Consider the following 16,645-nt stretch of genomic DNA (forward strand, 5'->3'; position numbering starts at 1 on the left):
CTAGCTTAAAGCTTATTTGACTAGCTTAAAAGCTCTTCAAAAGTGTTTGGTGAAGGAGCTTATTTTAGTAGCTTAAAGCTTTAAGCTATAAGCTATCTCAGGTAGCTTATAGCTTATTAAATTTATTCTCATTTTTATCCTTATTATTTTATTAAAATTCTACCATTACCCTTATATATTTATAAAAACACTAAACTTATTTTCCCCTCACACTTACGTATGCAGTTTCCGCCACCATTCCCGCCACACCGCTGCGCACCACAAGTATTATAAATATTATATTAATAAAAATAAATAAAAATAAATATTATATTTTTAAGATGATATATAATTGTAGCTAATAAAAATATTTAAAGTGATAATAATTTTAATATTAATATCATATTGGTATTAATGTGAAAATAAAGTAATGTTAAATATAAAAATAATTATACAAGTATGTCCTTTTATGTCATTTTACAATTTCAGCTTCTTTAACCGCTAGTTCTACCAAACACTTTTGTTTCAATCACGTAGCTTTTCAGCTTTCAGCTAGCTTATCAGCTTTCAGCTATCAGCTAGCTTATAAGCTTTCAGCTAGCTTTTCAGCTTTCAGCTAGCTTATCAGCTATACATGCCAAACATAGCCTATAGCTTATTAAATTTATTCTCATTTTTATCCTTATTAATTTATTAAAATTCTACCATTACCCTTATATATTTATAAAAACACTAAACCTATTTTTCATCACACTTACGTATGCAGTTCCCGCCACACCGCTGCGCACCACAAGGATTAAAGCCCATCAAGGGGCAATTAGGTACATTCAACCCTACCCTCTCGTCTCTGAGAAGGAATAGGATTTAAAAGAACGAAGCGTGGTCGTTCTGCCATTCCGTTTCATTCTTCCTCATCCTGACTCAACCCTACCCTCTCCTCTCTCAACCGCCGCGCCGCAACGATGACGACGCCTCGCGCCTCCATTCCCAGCCCCTCCGCGTCTCTAATTCCGGACGACCACGATTCAGGTACAAACCCTAAATCATATTTTCATGTTTTCTTTCTTGTATATCTTGCCTTGCATTCTCGTTTGTTGTAGATTTCGATCCTAAAGTAAAGTAAACCCTAAATCATATTCTATTTAGGGTTTGTTCCTTGCCTGCCTGGTTTGTCAGTTTTTGTTTCTTCTGTGCTTAATTCTAATTTAATTACAATGGATTTCTTGTTTTCTACTTTTGATTAGTTGAGGATGAGAAGGATTTTGCTCCACTGGTAAAGAAATTCAAAGTTGACAAGGTTTTAGTAGGAGAAGAAGAACACAACACTGATTCCGGTACAAACGGTCCCTAAATCATATCTTCATTCTTATATATCTTTTGATTTGTTCCCGTTCCAATGGTTTTCTTGTTTGTTTTCTGTTGATCAGTTGAGAATGACATGGATTTTGCGAAATCGAAAGATTTAGTAGGAGAAGAAGACAACACTACCGTTCCAATGTCACAAGATTCCGGTACAAACGGTCCCTAAATCATATTTTCATGTTTTCTTTCTTATATATCTTGCCTGGTTTTGTTTCTGCATTCTTGTTTGTTGTAGATTTCGATCCTAAAGTAAACTAAACCCTAAATCATATTCTATTTTTCTTATATATCTTGCCTGCCTGGTTTGTCTGTTTTTGTTTCTTCTGTGCTTAATTCTTGTTTTATGCAGCAATTGATTTAGACCCCAGAACAGCTTTCAGTATCTGGTGCTGTGTGTATGCACAAGGTTACGAGGACAGAGAGGAGGAAGAATATAGGTATAAAGTGTTCAGGCAAAATCTTGATAAGCCCATACCCTCAAGTAATGGCAAGAATTATCCGCACTATGCTGATCGAACTGAAGAAGAATTTGCACAGTTCAGAAGCTCTTTTAGGGAGCCGGATTCTTATTCTTCTGTCTCCAGCAAAGAACTCAGGAAACACGCTATCCTTCCACGGCCAACTTGTACAAACCCTAAATCATATTTTGAGTTTAATTAATTAATTAATTTCATGTTTTCTTTCTTTCTTATATATCTTGCCTGGTTTGTCTGTTTTTGTTGTTGTAATTGTTGAAGCTCTTTCTGCTTCCATGAAATTTACTGCCGAGGAAGCTTTCCAAATCTGGCGCAAAGCCTATGGAATGGAATACCGTGACTCAGAAGAGTTTGAGTTGAGGTTCAAAAATTTCCAGAAAGCTTTATATTTGGACCACCCCCCAATTGATTATGGTGTGAATTTACCAAGTTTGGCTGATCGAACCAAAGAAGAACTTGAGGAGGTTGGAGACTCTTTTAGTCACGTGTTTAATAATTATGTATCCCGTGAATTCCTCGTTGTTGAGACCCTGATGATGAAAGGTACAAACCCTATAAATCATATTTAGAGTTAAATTAATTAATTTCATTTTTTTATTTCTTATATATCTGTGGCTGGTTTTGTTTCTTCTGTGCTGATGCAGACAACACTCCTTTTCCAACCCATCCTATCGATCCTAAAGGTAAACCCTAAATCATATTGAGCTAAATTAATTGATTTATTTCATGTTTTCTTTCTTTCTTTCTTATATATCCATGCCTTTTTTTGGTAAACTTTTGTTAGGACCATCCCCCAAGTCGTGCCAGGAGTTTTCTGGGTTTGGCTGATTGAACCAAAGAAGAATTTGATGAGTTTAGAGAATTTCATGTGCTGCCGTGCAATAATTACATATCCCTGTTTGAATTTCAAATTTAAGTTGTAAGTTTGAGGTTTTGTAATTAAGATTGAATAAGTCCTTTTAAAGTGAATCCAGCACAAATGGATCACCCTTTTTAAGGATTGAAATAAGCTGAAATCTATATTCTATCTTGGGAGTTTGTCGTCTTAGCCTACCTCACTTAGTGGGATAAGACAAGACTTTTGTGGTTGTTCTTAGTAGTCATGGAACAAGTTATTATTTTAATTTTATTTTACATGTTGTTAGACCATCTATATACCTTTTACAGTTGGTAGAATTGGAAAACAACGATAATAAATCATTTGAGTGTGATTTTGTTTTATCATATATAACTAGCACACATTGGCTGTGTAAAAGAGCTCTTGTGATATTTTCTCTGTTGATTGATGTGACCAATCAATCATCTTGTGAGGTAAGTCTATAGCGCTGTACGTGTGGGTGGGATGATCAATTTGACACGCTATAACTGTGCATGTAAAACCAGTGCACTGAAATCTACAGCTAAGTATTTGGTTTAGAAGTTTTTTATTGTATTTTTCATTGTTGAAACCATTGTTCATGTCAATAAAATTCTCCTAAAGATGTGGAGATTAGAATGTGATGTTGGTTGAGACCATCTTTCTAGTTCCTAATTTATCTCCTGATCTATGAAAAGATTCAACTTGAGCTTTTTTTTGATGCATCTAGCAACCAGGTTTATGTTATTGATCTTTGGCGTAATGCCATAAAAAGGAGAGTTGAAAGAAATTGTGTTATTGATATTTGGCGTAATGCCATGAAAAAGGAGTTAAAAAAAATTCTGTAAGAGTTAACACAACACTTATTATTATTATTAGTTTTTTTTACCCGTGCGTTGCATGAAGAATATGTATGTTGTATTTGATACATCAATCAATACGTTGATTATTAAAAATAGAATAATCTGAAATGATGAGCAAAGTTGACATAAAGTCTTAAACTGAAATCGTTGTTCCGTAGATTGAAATTCGTACAATAGAATAACTAATAAAAAGATTGTTTTACCAAATTTCAAATTCTGTAAAACATATTAGGGGATGGTTTAATAATGGCTAACCAATAGCTCATTTAATCTACTGTGAAAAAAAGACAAGTTTCTAAATGAACGTGATTACGAGTTCATTTTCGCACAGAAAATTAAGCTAAGCTTGCTTGATTCAGATCAACAGTAACTCGTTTCACATTCTTCATGAACGTGAAGAAAATAGCACAAATCATAGATATGAGGAATCATCAATAGAGCATATGATAAACTGGAAGGTACAAACTCACATGAGAAAGGGGTTGACCTTAACTATTGTTTATAGTCATTGCGAAGCATAAAGTTACGAGAAATTGCCTTCGAGAGAATTTGAAGGAAAGACCAGAGTTAGAAGGTGTTAAGCTTATCCTTGGAATGTGTATTGTTTTACCCAACTTAATTCCTGATAAAGTAGTTGCAACAATTATATATTGAGTAAGACGGGTGACTCTCATTGGGTTCTATTACACAAACCAGCTGCTTAGTCTATATTTCGAAGAAGCAAGCATGATCGAAACTCCAACTTTCAATAGTACGGTTTGGAATTCCTGAGTATTGCACATCGTTTAAGAACTCAGAGGCTAACCATTCTGCATCAAAACATGAAGTTTTTTTTGTTGAAATAAATCGAAAATAAGCTATATATAAGTATAAGTTCTCCCAAACATTGGCTTAAGAGCTTATGATATCAGATAAGCTCAAATAAGCTATTCCAAAGATTTCATTACTCATGTTTAATTTTCTTCACAGACAACCCTTTATCTTGCCCTTTACCTTGGTGTGTATTTATTTAATAAAAATGATTTGGTAGGCATTCAGCCGGGAGTTGGACAACTTATAAATGCTATAATCACTTACGTTGAACCAAATTAATCCCAGGAAGAAAGCGTGCTTTTTCTCGAGCTCCAAGTTGCATTTCCTTAGAATTTTTGAATAAAGAAAAACTCAAAGAATACTCCACTGTGTAAAAGATAAAAGGGAAGCACAACTAACAAATATAAGAAAAAAAGCTTACCATTTCTTAGCTAATCAAAGGTCATTAAACAAAACATATTTGTAAGAATTGTTAACAATAGTAACACAAAAAAAGAAGGGAGACAAGAAGAGAGAAAGCAGAAGCTGCTATAGGATTACATTGAAAAATTAGGGTTACAATAGAGAGCTACAGAACAAATATAAATAAGTAAATACTAAAATGCTAAAAGACTAAGCTACCCTTAAACCTAAATAATATAATAAACCTATATTATCTAACAAGAATAAGAACACAACAATAAAAGCTAATATCAGGAAGCTATGAAGAAGTTAAAATCTAGAGATTGAAACACAAAAGAAAACGATAGTACAAACAAACACAGGGCCTAATAAATTGAGAAAGCATAAGCTCAATAAACAAATAAAATTCCTAAAAACACTAATTTAGGAATTATGCCCAAGCCTTCTTGGTCGTCTTCAACAACTTTGGACTGCTAATTCCGGCTACACTGTATGCATTCATCAAACATTCTTTTTTCTAGGGTAACTTTAGAAACATAAATATAGAAAACATCCGCTAGATCTTCAATTTCAACACAAATTCTGGAAACACATAAAGAAGCATAAAAAAATCCAAAAACAAAAGAAATTTCATAAACAATATTACTTTTTCTTGACCAATTCATGCGTTCAGTAGGTTTCAGCAACACACATTCAGCGTCTCTCTCCTTCTTCATCTCCATTTTGTTCCTTTCCTTCTCCTTTCACAAAACCTCAAATTCTGAATTTATTCGCAGCCATGAATTACGACTACAACTACAACCACCACCAACAGCCACATTTCTATGAATTGCAGTACAACTCATCTCAGATTCAACCCTGCGACCAATCCTATGCATACCAACAACCCTACTACGCCTACAATCAACAATACCCATACGTCGCTGATACCCATCAACCCCACCACCTTCAATTCCAACTAGAACCCTCTCCAGTTTGTTGGAAAAATTATATTTCTTTATTTTAATTTAAAATTATGATTTAAATATGATTGACATTTTATTTTAACTACTATTTTATTTTCTTATATTTTAATTAATATTATATTCTTTCCTGATTGTTTACTTGTTGAAAAGTTTCAGAAAGTTTACATGTTTTCCTATTTTTTAGCCCACATGAGGCTTGCTTCAAATGAGTCAACACAAACTCCTATTTTGTTGTGGCAGACTTCATGTTGCCTGTTTACTTGGTGCACGTTCAGCAAGTTAAAAAGATATACGACAGCAAAATGATTTTCCACTACATCTATTAAAATCATTTTCTCTTCTTCCTTTTTCTCTGGTTTTTTCCCACAATTTCTTTAAAGAGCACAAAGGGATCTTTTGCTGCACACAACTGATCGGACGAGTTGACGTATCTTGAGAGAGGAGCGCATTTAAGTTCTCATTCTACCCTGTGCAGTGGGGGCGTTTTCTCTCTAAGGACAGCGCCTAGCGTGCTTCAACTCAGACTATTCTAAACTCATGCTCTTATTTATTTATCATTAATCATTATTTAATTTTTATTGTAATATGTTGTGCTTGATCAATATCAGTATGTATTTCCCCTTTGAATATATATTTGATGTTTCTCAACATTTATTTATTGACAGTATATTCAGGTTAATAATTTTCTAACAGTTCACCCTCTGGACTCAACCTAGCCGCTGCTGAACCGAACCCGTATTCGGAGGAGAAGTGGCGGAAGCTAGGGTTTACGAGGAATGTGAAATTGGGGGTGGAACGATGATGGAGTGAAGAGAGGGTACAAAGTTGGTGAAGAAAGAAAGGGAAATGGAGGTAAATAGAAACTAGGGTTTTAGAGCGATTGAGATTTTGTTCTCTATTTTTTGTTTGGTGATTGGAAATTTGATGTCTGATTTTGTGGTGTTTGATGATGAAAAGGGATGAAGGGGGTGGATTAAGGATGAATGGGGAGATTTCAAGGTGGTGATGTTATGGGAACTTACTGGGTGATTTCAAGCTCCCTGATAATTTCTACCCTGCGTATTTGAAGTGCTGGAGCTTTGAAGTCTCTGTTTACTCTATCCTCATCGTTTTCTTCTTTTTTCTATTACTGCCTGTAGAGTGAATTTGTATTGCTTTGTAATTCCTTCTTCATGAATGGGGAGATGAAGATGAAGAATTTTTTTCAGATCTAATGAATGAAGAAAGTGTGATTCGTTTCTCCCAATTAAATTGATTTGTTCCAGATCTAATGACTTTTATCGGTCCCTATTAAATTTGTTTGTTCCATTTTTTTGTATTTTTTAAGATCAGATGAAACTAGTCTAGAATTCTGCACCAGTAATTGAAAATCTTTTTGTCCATTTGTTTTCTCATTGTTCCTTTGGAGTTGGACATCCATATATATAAATTGGTACTATATATGTTTGTCTAATGGGACTATCAATTGGAAGATAAAATGCCCTTAGAGTGACACGTACTTACATTAAATCTCCTTCACGATTTATCAAGTTGCATCGCGGGCCTAATACCCCTCCAGCTTGGATGAAACGCTCCAATTACATGTTTGTTAATGATAATAAGTCTATTGTTTTGACTCTCCACATGAAGTTGTTTAGTGAATATTTCGAGTGAATCTTTTTGAATTCTTGATTACTTAAAAATTGATCATTAAGTATTATATATATATATAATTCTTGGAACCTTATGTCAATTTGCCTTTAAACAAAACTTGAATCCAAAATATTGTTTAAAGGAAATCAATGTATAGCTCCAACGTAACTAAACATATGTTGGTCAGTTGGTGAGTTGGTGATATGTTATCTCTTTTTATCCTTTTGCATATTTACCCTTTCTATACATCTTGAAAATTGTTACGTCTTTTTGTTTGGTTTTGCCTAAAACTGCCAAGTGTGCAATCATCCATGTCAATCAAAGCATTAGCTCCACACACGGTTAACCTGTTCTCTACCTTTTCTTCTAGTGTTGTTGCTTTTCCTATCATGTGTCCTAGGGGTGCATATGGGTTGGGTTGGATGGATTTTGGTTAAAATAAAATCCGAACCAATCAAAATTGTCTGGGTTAGGTTGTGTTAGATTTCACGAATTTCTTCTTCGGACCTGATCCGAACCAACCCGACGAAGTTTGGATTGGGTTGGATAGATTTATTGGGTCACTATATTAAAATAATAATATATCTGAAATATTAAAAAATCTTGCAAAAATTATTATAAATTCATAAAAATTATAAAAAATATTAAATATGTTGTAATACTAAATACCATGAAAAAGACACAAAAAATTATAGAAATAATACCACATAAATGACATATAGCCAAATATCATGAAAACATAAAACTTCATTACCAAATGACATGAAACAATTACGAGTTTTGAAAAAACTCATCCACTCCAAAGATCACGACGTGGTGTTCCTTATAGAGACTAAGTTGTATACATCAGAGGCTCTTCAACATAGAGATATTTGTGGTTTACCTAACATTTTTCCTGTCCACTGTGCAGGGCGAGGGAATTCTAGAGCAGGTGGCTTATGCCTATGGTGGCGCAGTGATCTTCAATTGGAAATTATTAATGCATCATTGCATCATATTTTGTGCACTATTTTGCACCCTGACGAGGCAATCCCTATGACAATGGTTGGCCTTTATGGTCATCCGGAGGAGGGTAGGAAAATAGAGACATGGAACCTTATAAAAAATTTGATACCCCAGGACCCGAGGGCCTGTGTGGTGATCGGAGACTTTAATGATATCCTCTCCCCCTTTGATAAATTGGGTGGGGACCCTCCCGACTTGGGACATATTCAGTGGGTTAATCAGATGTGTGGAGACTGTGGCTTGTTTGAGGTGGAGTTCTCAGGAAAGCGGTTCACTTGGTCTAATAATCGAACCGCTCGGGGAACTATTGAAGAGAGGCTTGATTTAGCTTTGGTTAATGATGAATGGACTGCACTTTGGCCAGCCACATCTATTGTACATTTCCAGCGGCACCAGTTCGACCATAGCCCCATCTTATTAACGTGTGGTAACTCCTCTGAGTGGGATAATTGATATTTTACATAAGATAAGGAGGGTTCCAAATATGAGGTCTGCTAGGGTTTTGCTCCAAAAACCTAGAAAGCTGCGCCGCTTTTCCCCACACCAGCGATAGACCACTCACAGCCATCCCACGTGCCGATTCACGGGTGGCGCTTCCGTTTTGCCCTAACTGCTGTCGTGTTTGTCGAGGTTTACCCAGGGAACTCTGCAGCAAGGTTGCTATTTTTGCAACAGTGACATCTTCCTGGACCCGCAATCCTTGCATCCCAACTTGTTCTAGTAACGATGGCCGACATGGCCCTTGAGGAGATGATCCCAGATTTTGAACTTGAAGGCGCTGAGAATGAGGCCCTTGACGTTGGTGAGATAGAAGTTGACCCCAATCTGGGGGTGGACGTTTGGCTACTAGGACGTGTACTGACGGCAACAAAGGTGGAACCGCGCATGTTTCGCAGTGTTATGCGGAGGTACTGGGAGTCCCGTAACTGTTTGGAAATCTGCAATGTGGGTGTGAACCTGTTTTCCATTAAGTTTGGATCATCAAAAGATAGAGACCTTGTCCTCAAAGGTGGACCATGGTTTTTCAGTCGGCAACTTATTGCCCTGAACACCTTTGATATCACTATGAATCCAGCCTCCATCCCCATCACGAGGGTCCCCTTCTGGGTCCATGTGCATGGGCTGCCGTATACTCTCCGCACAGAGAAAATGGCACGCTCCCTTGGTGAATCATTTGGCGGTTTCCTGGACTGGGACAGGTATGAGACCAATAGATATGGTATGTGCTTGCGTATCCGTGCTTGGATTAATATTGATGGCCCTCTCCGCCGTGGGCAGTTGATTACGGCAAAAGGAAAACCTTCCACAAAGGTGGCCTTCAAGTATGAAAAACTGATTAATTTCTGCTATCGTTGTGGCAAACTGGATCACGTCCTCAAGGACTGTGAGATTTAAGAGGACGGAAGACCAAACAGATTTGGAAACTGGCTAAGAGCTGAATGTGAGGGTGATCGACGCCACGGTGGAAGAAGAGAGGAAGCATTCTATGATGGAGAGGAGGAACAACAAGAGAAGGTTGACCCTGAGGCTCCCACAGATGCTATTACTGGTGCTGAAATTGCAGACAAGGAGGAGGTAGGTACAGGCTCACGTGTTCATGGCACCAATACCCCCAAGGTGGGAAAGTTTGTTGCGGGTGCGGTGGAGAAATTCTCCAAAGGATCAAGCACCGTGGGGACAGGTCCTGAGACTCAAAACATGAACAAGGAAATGCACTCCCATGAAGGCAAGCAGGTGGATTTCTCATTCACGTCACCTGGACTGGGGAATAAAGTAGGAGCACGTGACAAAAGCTATAGAGCAAGAGGTGTGGTGATCCGTGAGGGAGGTGGAGCAAGAGGGGGAACCAAGCATGATATCCCTCCAATGAAGAGGTCGAGTGTGTCATCTTCCATACTTGGGCCATCGAGCACAGGGTTCTCACTCCCCCTAAAGAAGAAAAACATTGATGATGGATTGGGAATGGCGGAGACTGCGGTTGAGCAGTCCCGCTCACCTCAATGAAGATCCTATCGTGGAACTGTCGTGGGCTTGGGAACCTACAAACAGTACGGGTTTTGAAAAAACTCATCCACTCCAAAGATCCCGACGTGGTGTTCCTTATGGAGACTAAGTTGTATACATCAGAGGCTCTTCAACATATAGGTATTTGTGGTTTACCTAACATTTTTCCTGTCCACTGTGCAGGGCGAGGGAATTCTAGAGCAGGTGGCTTATGCCTATGGTGGCGCAGTGATCTTCAATTGGAAATTATTAATGCATCATTGCATCATATTTTGTGCACTATTTTGCACCCTGACGAGGCAATCCCTATGACAATGGTTGGCCTTTATGGTCATCCGGAGGAGGGTAGGAAAATAGAGACATGGAACCTTATAAAAAATTTGATGCCCCAGGACCCGAGGGCCTGTGTGGTGATCGGAGACTTTAATGATATCCTCTCCCCCTTTGATAAATTGGGTGGGGACCCTCCCGACTTGGGACATATTCAGTGGGTTAATCAGATGTGTGGAGACTGTGGCTTGTTTGAGGTGGAGTTCTCAGGGAAGCGGTTCACTTGGTCTAATAATCGAACCGCTCCGGGAACTATTGAAGAGAGGCATGATTTAGCTTTGGTTAATGATGAATGGACTGCACTTTGGCCAGCCACAACTATTGTACATTTCCAGCGGCGCCAGTCCGACCATAGCCCCATCTTATTAACGTGTGGTACCAGTAGAGGGCGAAAAGAACTCAAACGAACGCGTATGTTCCGATTTGAGGAGTTATGGCTTCAGGAGGGAGTTGAGTGTGCAGAGGTTGTAACTGAATCATGGTGCACTGGGGGAACATATTTTCTTGCCAGAATAGCAGCTGTAAGTAGTGCTCTTGATGGTTGGGGCAGATCCAAGTTTGGAAACCTACCCAGGAAAATAGCTGATCAGCAAGCCTTGTTGCAAAACCTTCAGGAAAAAATCCAAACAGAGCAAGTGAGGTTGGCAACTAGTGAGGCATCAAAAGAGTTAGACAACTTGTTGGAGCAGGAGGAGATCTGGTGGGGTCAGCGGTCAAGAGCCACATGGCTGAAACATGGGGACAAAAACTCAAAATTTTTCCATCAGAAAGCGTCCCAAAGGCGTAAGAGGAATATGATTGAACAACTCAGAGATGACCGAGGAAGGAAATTTGAAGAAGATAAGGATATTTCTAGGGTCCTTATGGACTATTTTACTAACCTTTTTGCCACTTCACATCCTTCGGGGGTGGAGGAGGTAACTTCTTTGGTTGCAGGTCGTCTTTCTACAGCTCACTTGACCATTCTCAGTGAGCCTTTCAGTAAGGAGGAGGTAGAGGAGGCGCTATTCCAAATGCACCCAACAAAAGCGCCAGGCATTGATGGTCTTCCTGCATTTTTTATCAGAAATTCTGGACTATTATAGAGGAGGAGGTGTCAGAGTTTTGTCTTCAAATTTTGAGTGGTGGTCTATCACCAGGTATTATTAACCATACTTTGCTGGTTCTTATCCCTAAGATTAAAAAGGCTGAGCATGCGAATCAATATAGACCTATCAGTTTATGCAATGTTATTTTTAAGATTGTCACTAAGACAATTGCAAATAGGCTAAAATTGATTCTGCCGGATCTTATTAGTGAAAATCAAAGTGCGTTTGTCCCAGGGCGTTTAATAACTGATAATGCATTGATTGCTTATGAATGTTTTCACTATATGAAGAAGAAAATTACTGGCCGCAATGGCACTATGGCGCTAAAATTGGACATGTCCAAAGCGTATGACCGTATTGAATGGTCCTTTCTTGAGGCAGTTTTAAAACAGATGGGTTTTCCTGCGAGCTGGGTAAGTCTTATTATGAAATGTGTGACATCAGTGTCTTTTTCTATCATGTTAAACGGAAACCCTCAGCCTACGTTTGAGCCACACAGGGGACTTAGACAAGGGGACCCTCTATCTCCTTATTTATTTATCCTGTGTGGGGAGGTGTTCTCTGCTCTAATTGAAAAATCTATTCTTTCATCTGACCTTACTGGCCTTAAAATTAGTAGGCATGCTCATGCCATTTCTCATTTGCTTTTTGCAGATGACAGTGTCTTGTTTGCTCGAGCAAGAGTTGAGGAGGCCCTGTGCCTGAAAAAAATCCTCACCATCTATGAGAGAGCTTCTGGCCAGATGATTAACCTTGATAAATCTATGCTTTCTATAAGCCGAAATGTTCCTGATAATTGTTTTCATGAGCTTAAGCAGCTGTTGAATGTAAAGGCGGTGGAAAGCTATGACAAGTATTTGGGATTACCGACCATCTTTGGTAAGTCTAAATCCCGAATCTTTCATTTTGTCAAGGATAGAGTTTGGAAAAACCTTAAAGGATGGAAAGAGAAATTTTTATCACGAGCAGGGAGGGAAGTTTTGATTAAATCTGTAGTGCAAGCGATACCTTCTTATGTCATGTCTTGCTTTATTTTACCTGATGATTTATGTGCAGATATTGACCGCATGGTCTCAAAATTCTTCTGGGGCGGAGATCCGTCTAGACAAGGCCTACATTGGACTAAGTGGGAGACCCTATGCAAGAGTAAAACAGATGGTGGCTTGGGATTTAGAGACTTTAAACCTTTCAATTTGGCCTTGGTGGAAAAAAATTGGTGGCGTATTTATACGAAACCAGAGAGCCTTTTGGCGCGTATTTTCAAGGCGGTCTATTTTAATAATTGTGATTTGAGGTTGGCTAAAAAGGGTTTTCGCCCTAGCTATGCATGGTCTAGTATCATGAAAATCAGTTGGATTTTTGAGAGTGGGGGTATGTGGAGGATTGGGGATGGAACCAAAGTAAATTTATGGACTGATAAATGGTTTCCTAGTGGGTCCTCCCCTATCTATAGGCAAGACCTTGCTGTAGAACTAGCTCTATCTAAGGTGGCCAATTTAATTAACCACGAGCAACACAGCTGGAAGAGGGACTTGATAGAACATGTTTTCAGTCCGAGCACAGCTGAGGAAATTATTTCAATCCCTTTGAGCATAAATGGTGGCCCGGATGTGCTGTTTTGGCCCACAGATTCGAGAGGTCAATACACTTCCAAGGCAGGTTACAACTTCCTAATGAACCAAGCGTCCCGTGCAGCTCCTTCATCATCCTCATCTGTCTTGTTCACAGCGGGGTTCTGGAAAGGCTTCTGGGCATCCACGACCTTACCACGATGCAAGGAAGTGAGTTGGAGAGCGGTTTCTGGTTATCTTCCTTTGAGGGCGAAGCTGTTTCGGTGCCATGTCGATGTCGACCCAGGCTGCAATATGTGTGCTGAAGAGAATGAGACAGAGGAGCACCTTTTTATGCATTGTCCAGCGGCTCGTCAGGTCTGGTTTGCATCCCCTTTGTCTCTCCGCGTGGATAATTTTCTTACGTTTGCAGATTTTTGGAGACACATTCATGAGCTTCATGATAGTGAAGCGATGGCTCTAGTCCAGACAACTATATACATGATGTGGGAGGCCCGCAATCACCACCAGTTCCGGCAACGACCTTCTTCAACGGAGCTCATCCTCCGGCGAGTAGCTAGTGTGCAGGCGGAGGTGCGTGTTGGTGCATCAACTCCAGCTACGATTGAGAGAAATGTGGCTTGGCGTGGACCTGCTCGTGGCACTTATAAGTGCAATTTTGATGCTTCATTCGTTGATGGGGGAGTAGCCGGTTTGGGTATGGTGGTTCGTAATCACAGAGGTGAGGTGATGGCCTCCGCGTGCTCCTATCCAGTTCATGTTACCACTCCTCTTCTGGCTAAAGCAATGGCCATGAGGTGGTCCTTACAGCTTGCTGTTGATTTGGGTTTCCGACGGATTTCTCTGGAGACAGATTGCCTGCAGACTAAACCCAATCTCTATTTCTAAACTAAATCTTAATAATAATACACAACAGAACTATTGTCTTCAGCTTTTCAGATATGACTTCATTGTATTTTTCTTAGACTGGTTTACAGCTTTTAAATTTTCTGATTAAAGAGAAGATGGTATTGTATGCTTAATTTAGCTATGAAATCATATACGTATAGTATAAAAAAGAGAAACAACAAATATCTGATATTATATATGATTAGAAGTACATTAAGAGCAGATAGAGGATAAGAAAAGTAGAGTAAGCATAATTTTAATGAGTTTTTCTGTTAGTCGAAGACGTAAATGTTTGAATAGAAAAATAAAAAGGAGGTTATTGGTCTTAGAGTGGAATTTGGGAGGGAAATGTGTTCACTCATTTCTGTGCCTTGTATCATTACTAAGTGAGGGATTGACGTATATCTCCAATATAATTTCTATGCTTTGCATGTACATCTCTATTCCTGTCTCTTGAGTTTTCCTTTGATTTTTCTATGTCTTCAAAATTTGCTAGGAAATTATATGATAATCTCCCAAGCTTAGATCTAGCTGTCCAAATTTGATGGCATAACAATCTTAGTTGTCCAAATTCAAAGAAACATTTGAATGTGTCAGTAAAGAAAAGGAAGTGATTCCAAGATATAAACATTTATAACTCCATGGTCTTCACTATGATGAGCCTTATCTATGGTCCTGCATTGACAAGAGTGCAGTTTATACTTTGTTTTCCTTCCTTATTTGGTATTCTCATTTCTAATGCTATCTCTGCATTTCATTGCAGCCTTCCTCTATATGAAAATGAACTGCTTATTACACTTTATTTATGTCTTGAAATAAATAAATATGAGTTGTCTGTGCTGCTGCTGCTACAGTGAACATGTTGTTGGCTTGGCTGTTGTTGGAGCCTAAGAAGAGGGGAGGTTGGGATTTTATGGCAGCGTTGACGTCCTGCAGGGTATCATGAAGATGATCAGAGAGTGTTTCTGGAGAGCATTGATGACAGCTCCTTATGTTGCTGGCAACCTCTCTCAGCACTTTTGATACCTTTGCTGCAAGCCTCATGCAATGTCCTTGGACATGTCTCAAACAGATTGTGGGTCAGAAAGAAAATATCAAATTATGGAGAACAAAAAAAAGTTAAACCAGTGATAGCGGATTAAAGAGAGATTGCATTATGCTTAATTTTTAAGCGGATAGCATAGGGTATGATTTTCAGTTTCTCTTTTTATTCTCTGTTTTTTCTTCTCTCAGTTGCATTCAGGTTAATTTCAGTCTACTCCTTTCATTACACTTGATAGTTACATGCTCAGGCATCTTTCAAAACATAACTTATGACATTAGAGAAATGCAATAAAAGAGAACTTCCCCTAGACTCATCAAGATGTGAGACATTAACACTAAAGACATGCATTTCCTTAAATCTAGAGAGAAAATTATGACTGTTTACCTGCCAATAGAGAGGAAGCTCCAAGAATACTGACTGTTTACCTGCCAATAGCAGTCACAGGGCAACTCTCCTTTGGCAAGTCATTCACATTGATTTTTCGAAGCTTTAGAGGAAGCTCCAAGAATACTGACTGTTTACCTGCCAATAGAGAGGTGCCCTATTGCTGATTTGCTTATTGATTAAGCTCTCAACTTGAATCAGTTCTTGAGCCCTGAATTGCCTCTGATTTGGGTGTAACACTTATAGCAGTCTTAATAGCAAAGAAGATAGAATAAACCTCTGAAACATTCGCATACGCTTCAGGGTTATGCTGTGGATATCCACTCACAGTAGTTTTTTTCAGGCTGACATTTGTTCACTTTTGATGCTCATAATATGTTGATTCAGAATAGCCAAGAGCCAGAAATCCAACCATTTCAGATTCTTCTGTACTTTATAAAAGGGAAGCGGAGAGAGGACGCTGGGAACAAAATGAGGGTATTTTTAAAGAATATCAGAGTTTCTGTGTTATGGCACTCTTAGCACAAGGGTCTCTCTCTCACCTTTTGCAATATATTTTACCTTTCTTTTCTGTTTTTTTGCTAGTTTTAAATATCTCCTGAGATTCCTTATTGATGATTATTCAATCATTTAAAGAACCACATTAAGATTGTTCCTTATGAACAATGAAGCATCACTATAATAATGAAGGTAATTGTTAAACGCACCCCCCTAACAGCTAAACGCACCCCCCCTCAAAATGGTGAAAAGTCAAAAATACCCCTTTAAAGTTCAAGGGAATATATCTTATAGAATGAAAAGGAAAGACGGCATATATCTTATATTTGAAGTGTTAATTTCAACTATCACAAAAGAGCACAATCTGCAGAGCTAAACTGAGGACTTCATGTTTAGATGCCAAACTAACAGAAAGGAAGTTATATTGGAAAACTCAATACATTTGCCTGCAAGTCATAGTGTTAAGATTATTACTACTAGTTAT

The 16,645-nt window shown here is 38.5% G+C and overlaps 2 protein-coding genes and 1 long non-coding RNA gene across 3 annotated transcripts; 2 read left to right on the forward strand and 1 right to left on the reverse strand.

Moving 5' to 3' along the window:
- The first annotated feature begins 838 nt into the window (after window positions 1-838).
- Window positions 839-2,966, forward strand: LOC130738888 (uncharacterized). The gene is made up of 7 exons (XM_057591071.1): window positions 839-1,008; window positions 1,224-1,313; window positions 1,407-1,490; window positions 1,691-1,966; window positions 2,079-2,360; window positions 2,462-2,500; window positions 2,602-2,966. Exons 1-7 carry the CDS (start codon window positions 942-944, stop codon window positions 2,643-2,645), a joined length of 882 nt encoding a protein of 293 aa, XP_057447054.1. The 5' UTR covers window positions 839-941; the 3' UTR covers window positions 2,646-2,966.
- Window positions 2,967-10,353: 7,387 nt separating this feature from the next.
- On the forward strand, window positions 10,354-14,234 carry LOC130736850 (uncharacterized). The gene is made up of 3 exons (XM_057588627.1): window positions 10,354-10,498; window positions 10,541-11,722; window positions 11,827-14,234. The coding sequence occupies exons 1-3, from the start codon at window positions 10,354-10,356 to the stop codon at window positions 14,232-14,234; spliced, it is 3,735 nt and encodes a 1,244-aa protein (XP_057444610.1).
- A 597-nt stretch (window positions 14,235-14,831) lies between these two features.
- LOC130738889 (uncharacterized) lies at window positions 14,832-16,385 on the reverse strand. Its single transcript, XR_009019645.1, has 2 exons — window positions 15,664-16,385; window positions 14,832-15,286 (listed from the first exon to the last, which is right to left on the reverse strand). It is a non-coding gene; the product is annotated as an uncharacterized LOC130738889 (long non-coding RNA).
- Between the last annotated feature and the right edge of the window lie 260 nt (window positions 16,386-16,645).

The sequence above is a fragment of the Lotus japonicus genome, chromosome 2, assembly GCF_012489685.1.
Source record: "Lotus japonicus ecotype B-129 chromosome 2, LjGifu_v1.2".
NCBI lineage: Eukaryota > Viridiplantae > Streptophyta > Magnoliopsida > Fabales > Fabaceae > Lotus > Lotus japonicus.

What these genes read in the sequence shown, in the direction of transcription:
- LOC130738888 (XM_057591071.1), top strand. Translation starts at nt 942, where the DNA reads ATGACGACGCCTCGCGCCTCCATTCCCAGCCCCTCCGCGTCTCTAATT. An exon ending in TCCGGACGACCACGATTCAG is followed by an intron (nt 1,009 to 1,223) that starts GTACAAACCCTA and finishes ACTTTTGATTAG; the next exon opens with TTGAGGATGAGAAGGATTTT. An exon ending in TATCCTTCCACGGCCAACTT is followed by an intron (nt 1,967 to 2,078) that starts GTACAAACCCTA and finishes TAATTGTTGAAG; the next exon opens with CTCTTTCTGCTTCCATGAAA.
- LOC130736850 (XM_057588627.1), top strand. Translation starts at nt 10,354, where the DNA reads ATGAAGATCCTATCGTGGAACTGTCGTGGGCTTGGGAACCTACAAACA. An exon ending in AGAGGCTCTTCAACATATAG is followed by an intron (nt 10,499 to 10,540) that starts GTATTTGTGGTT and finishes TCCACTGTGCAG; the next exon opens with GGCGAGGGAATTCTAGAGCA. An exon ending in GCACCCAACAAAAGCGCCAG is followed by an intron (nt 11,723 to 11,826) that starts GCATTGATGGTC and finishes GTCTATCACCAG; the next exon opens with GTATTATTAACCATACTTTG.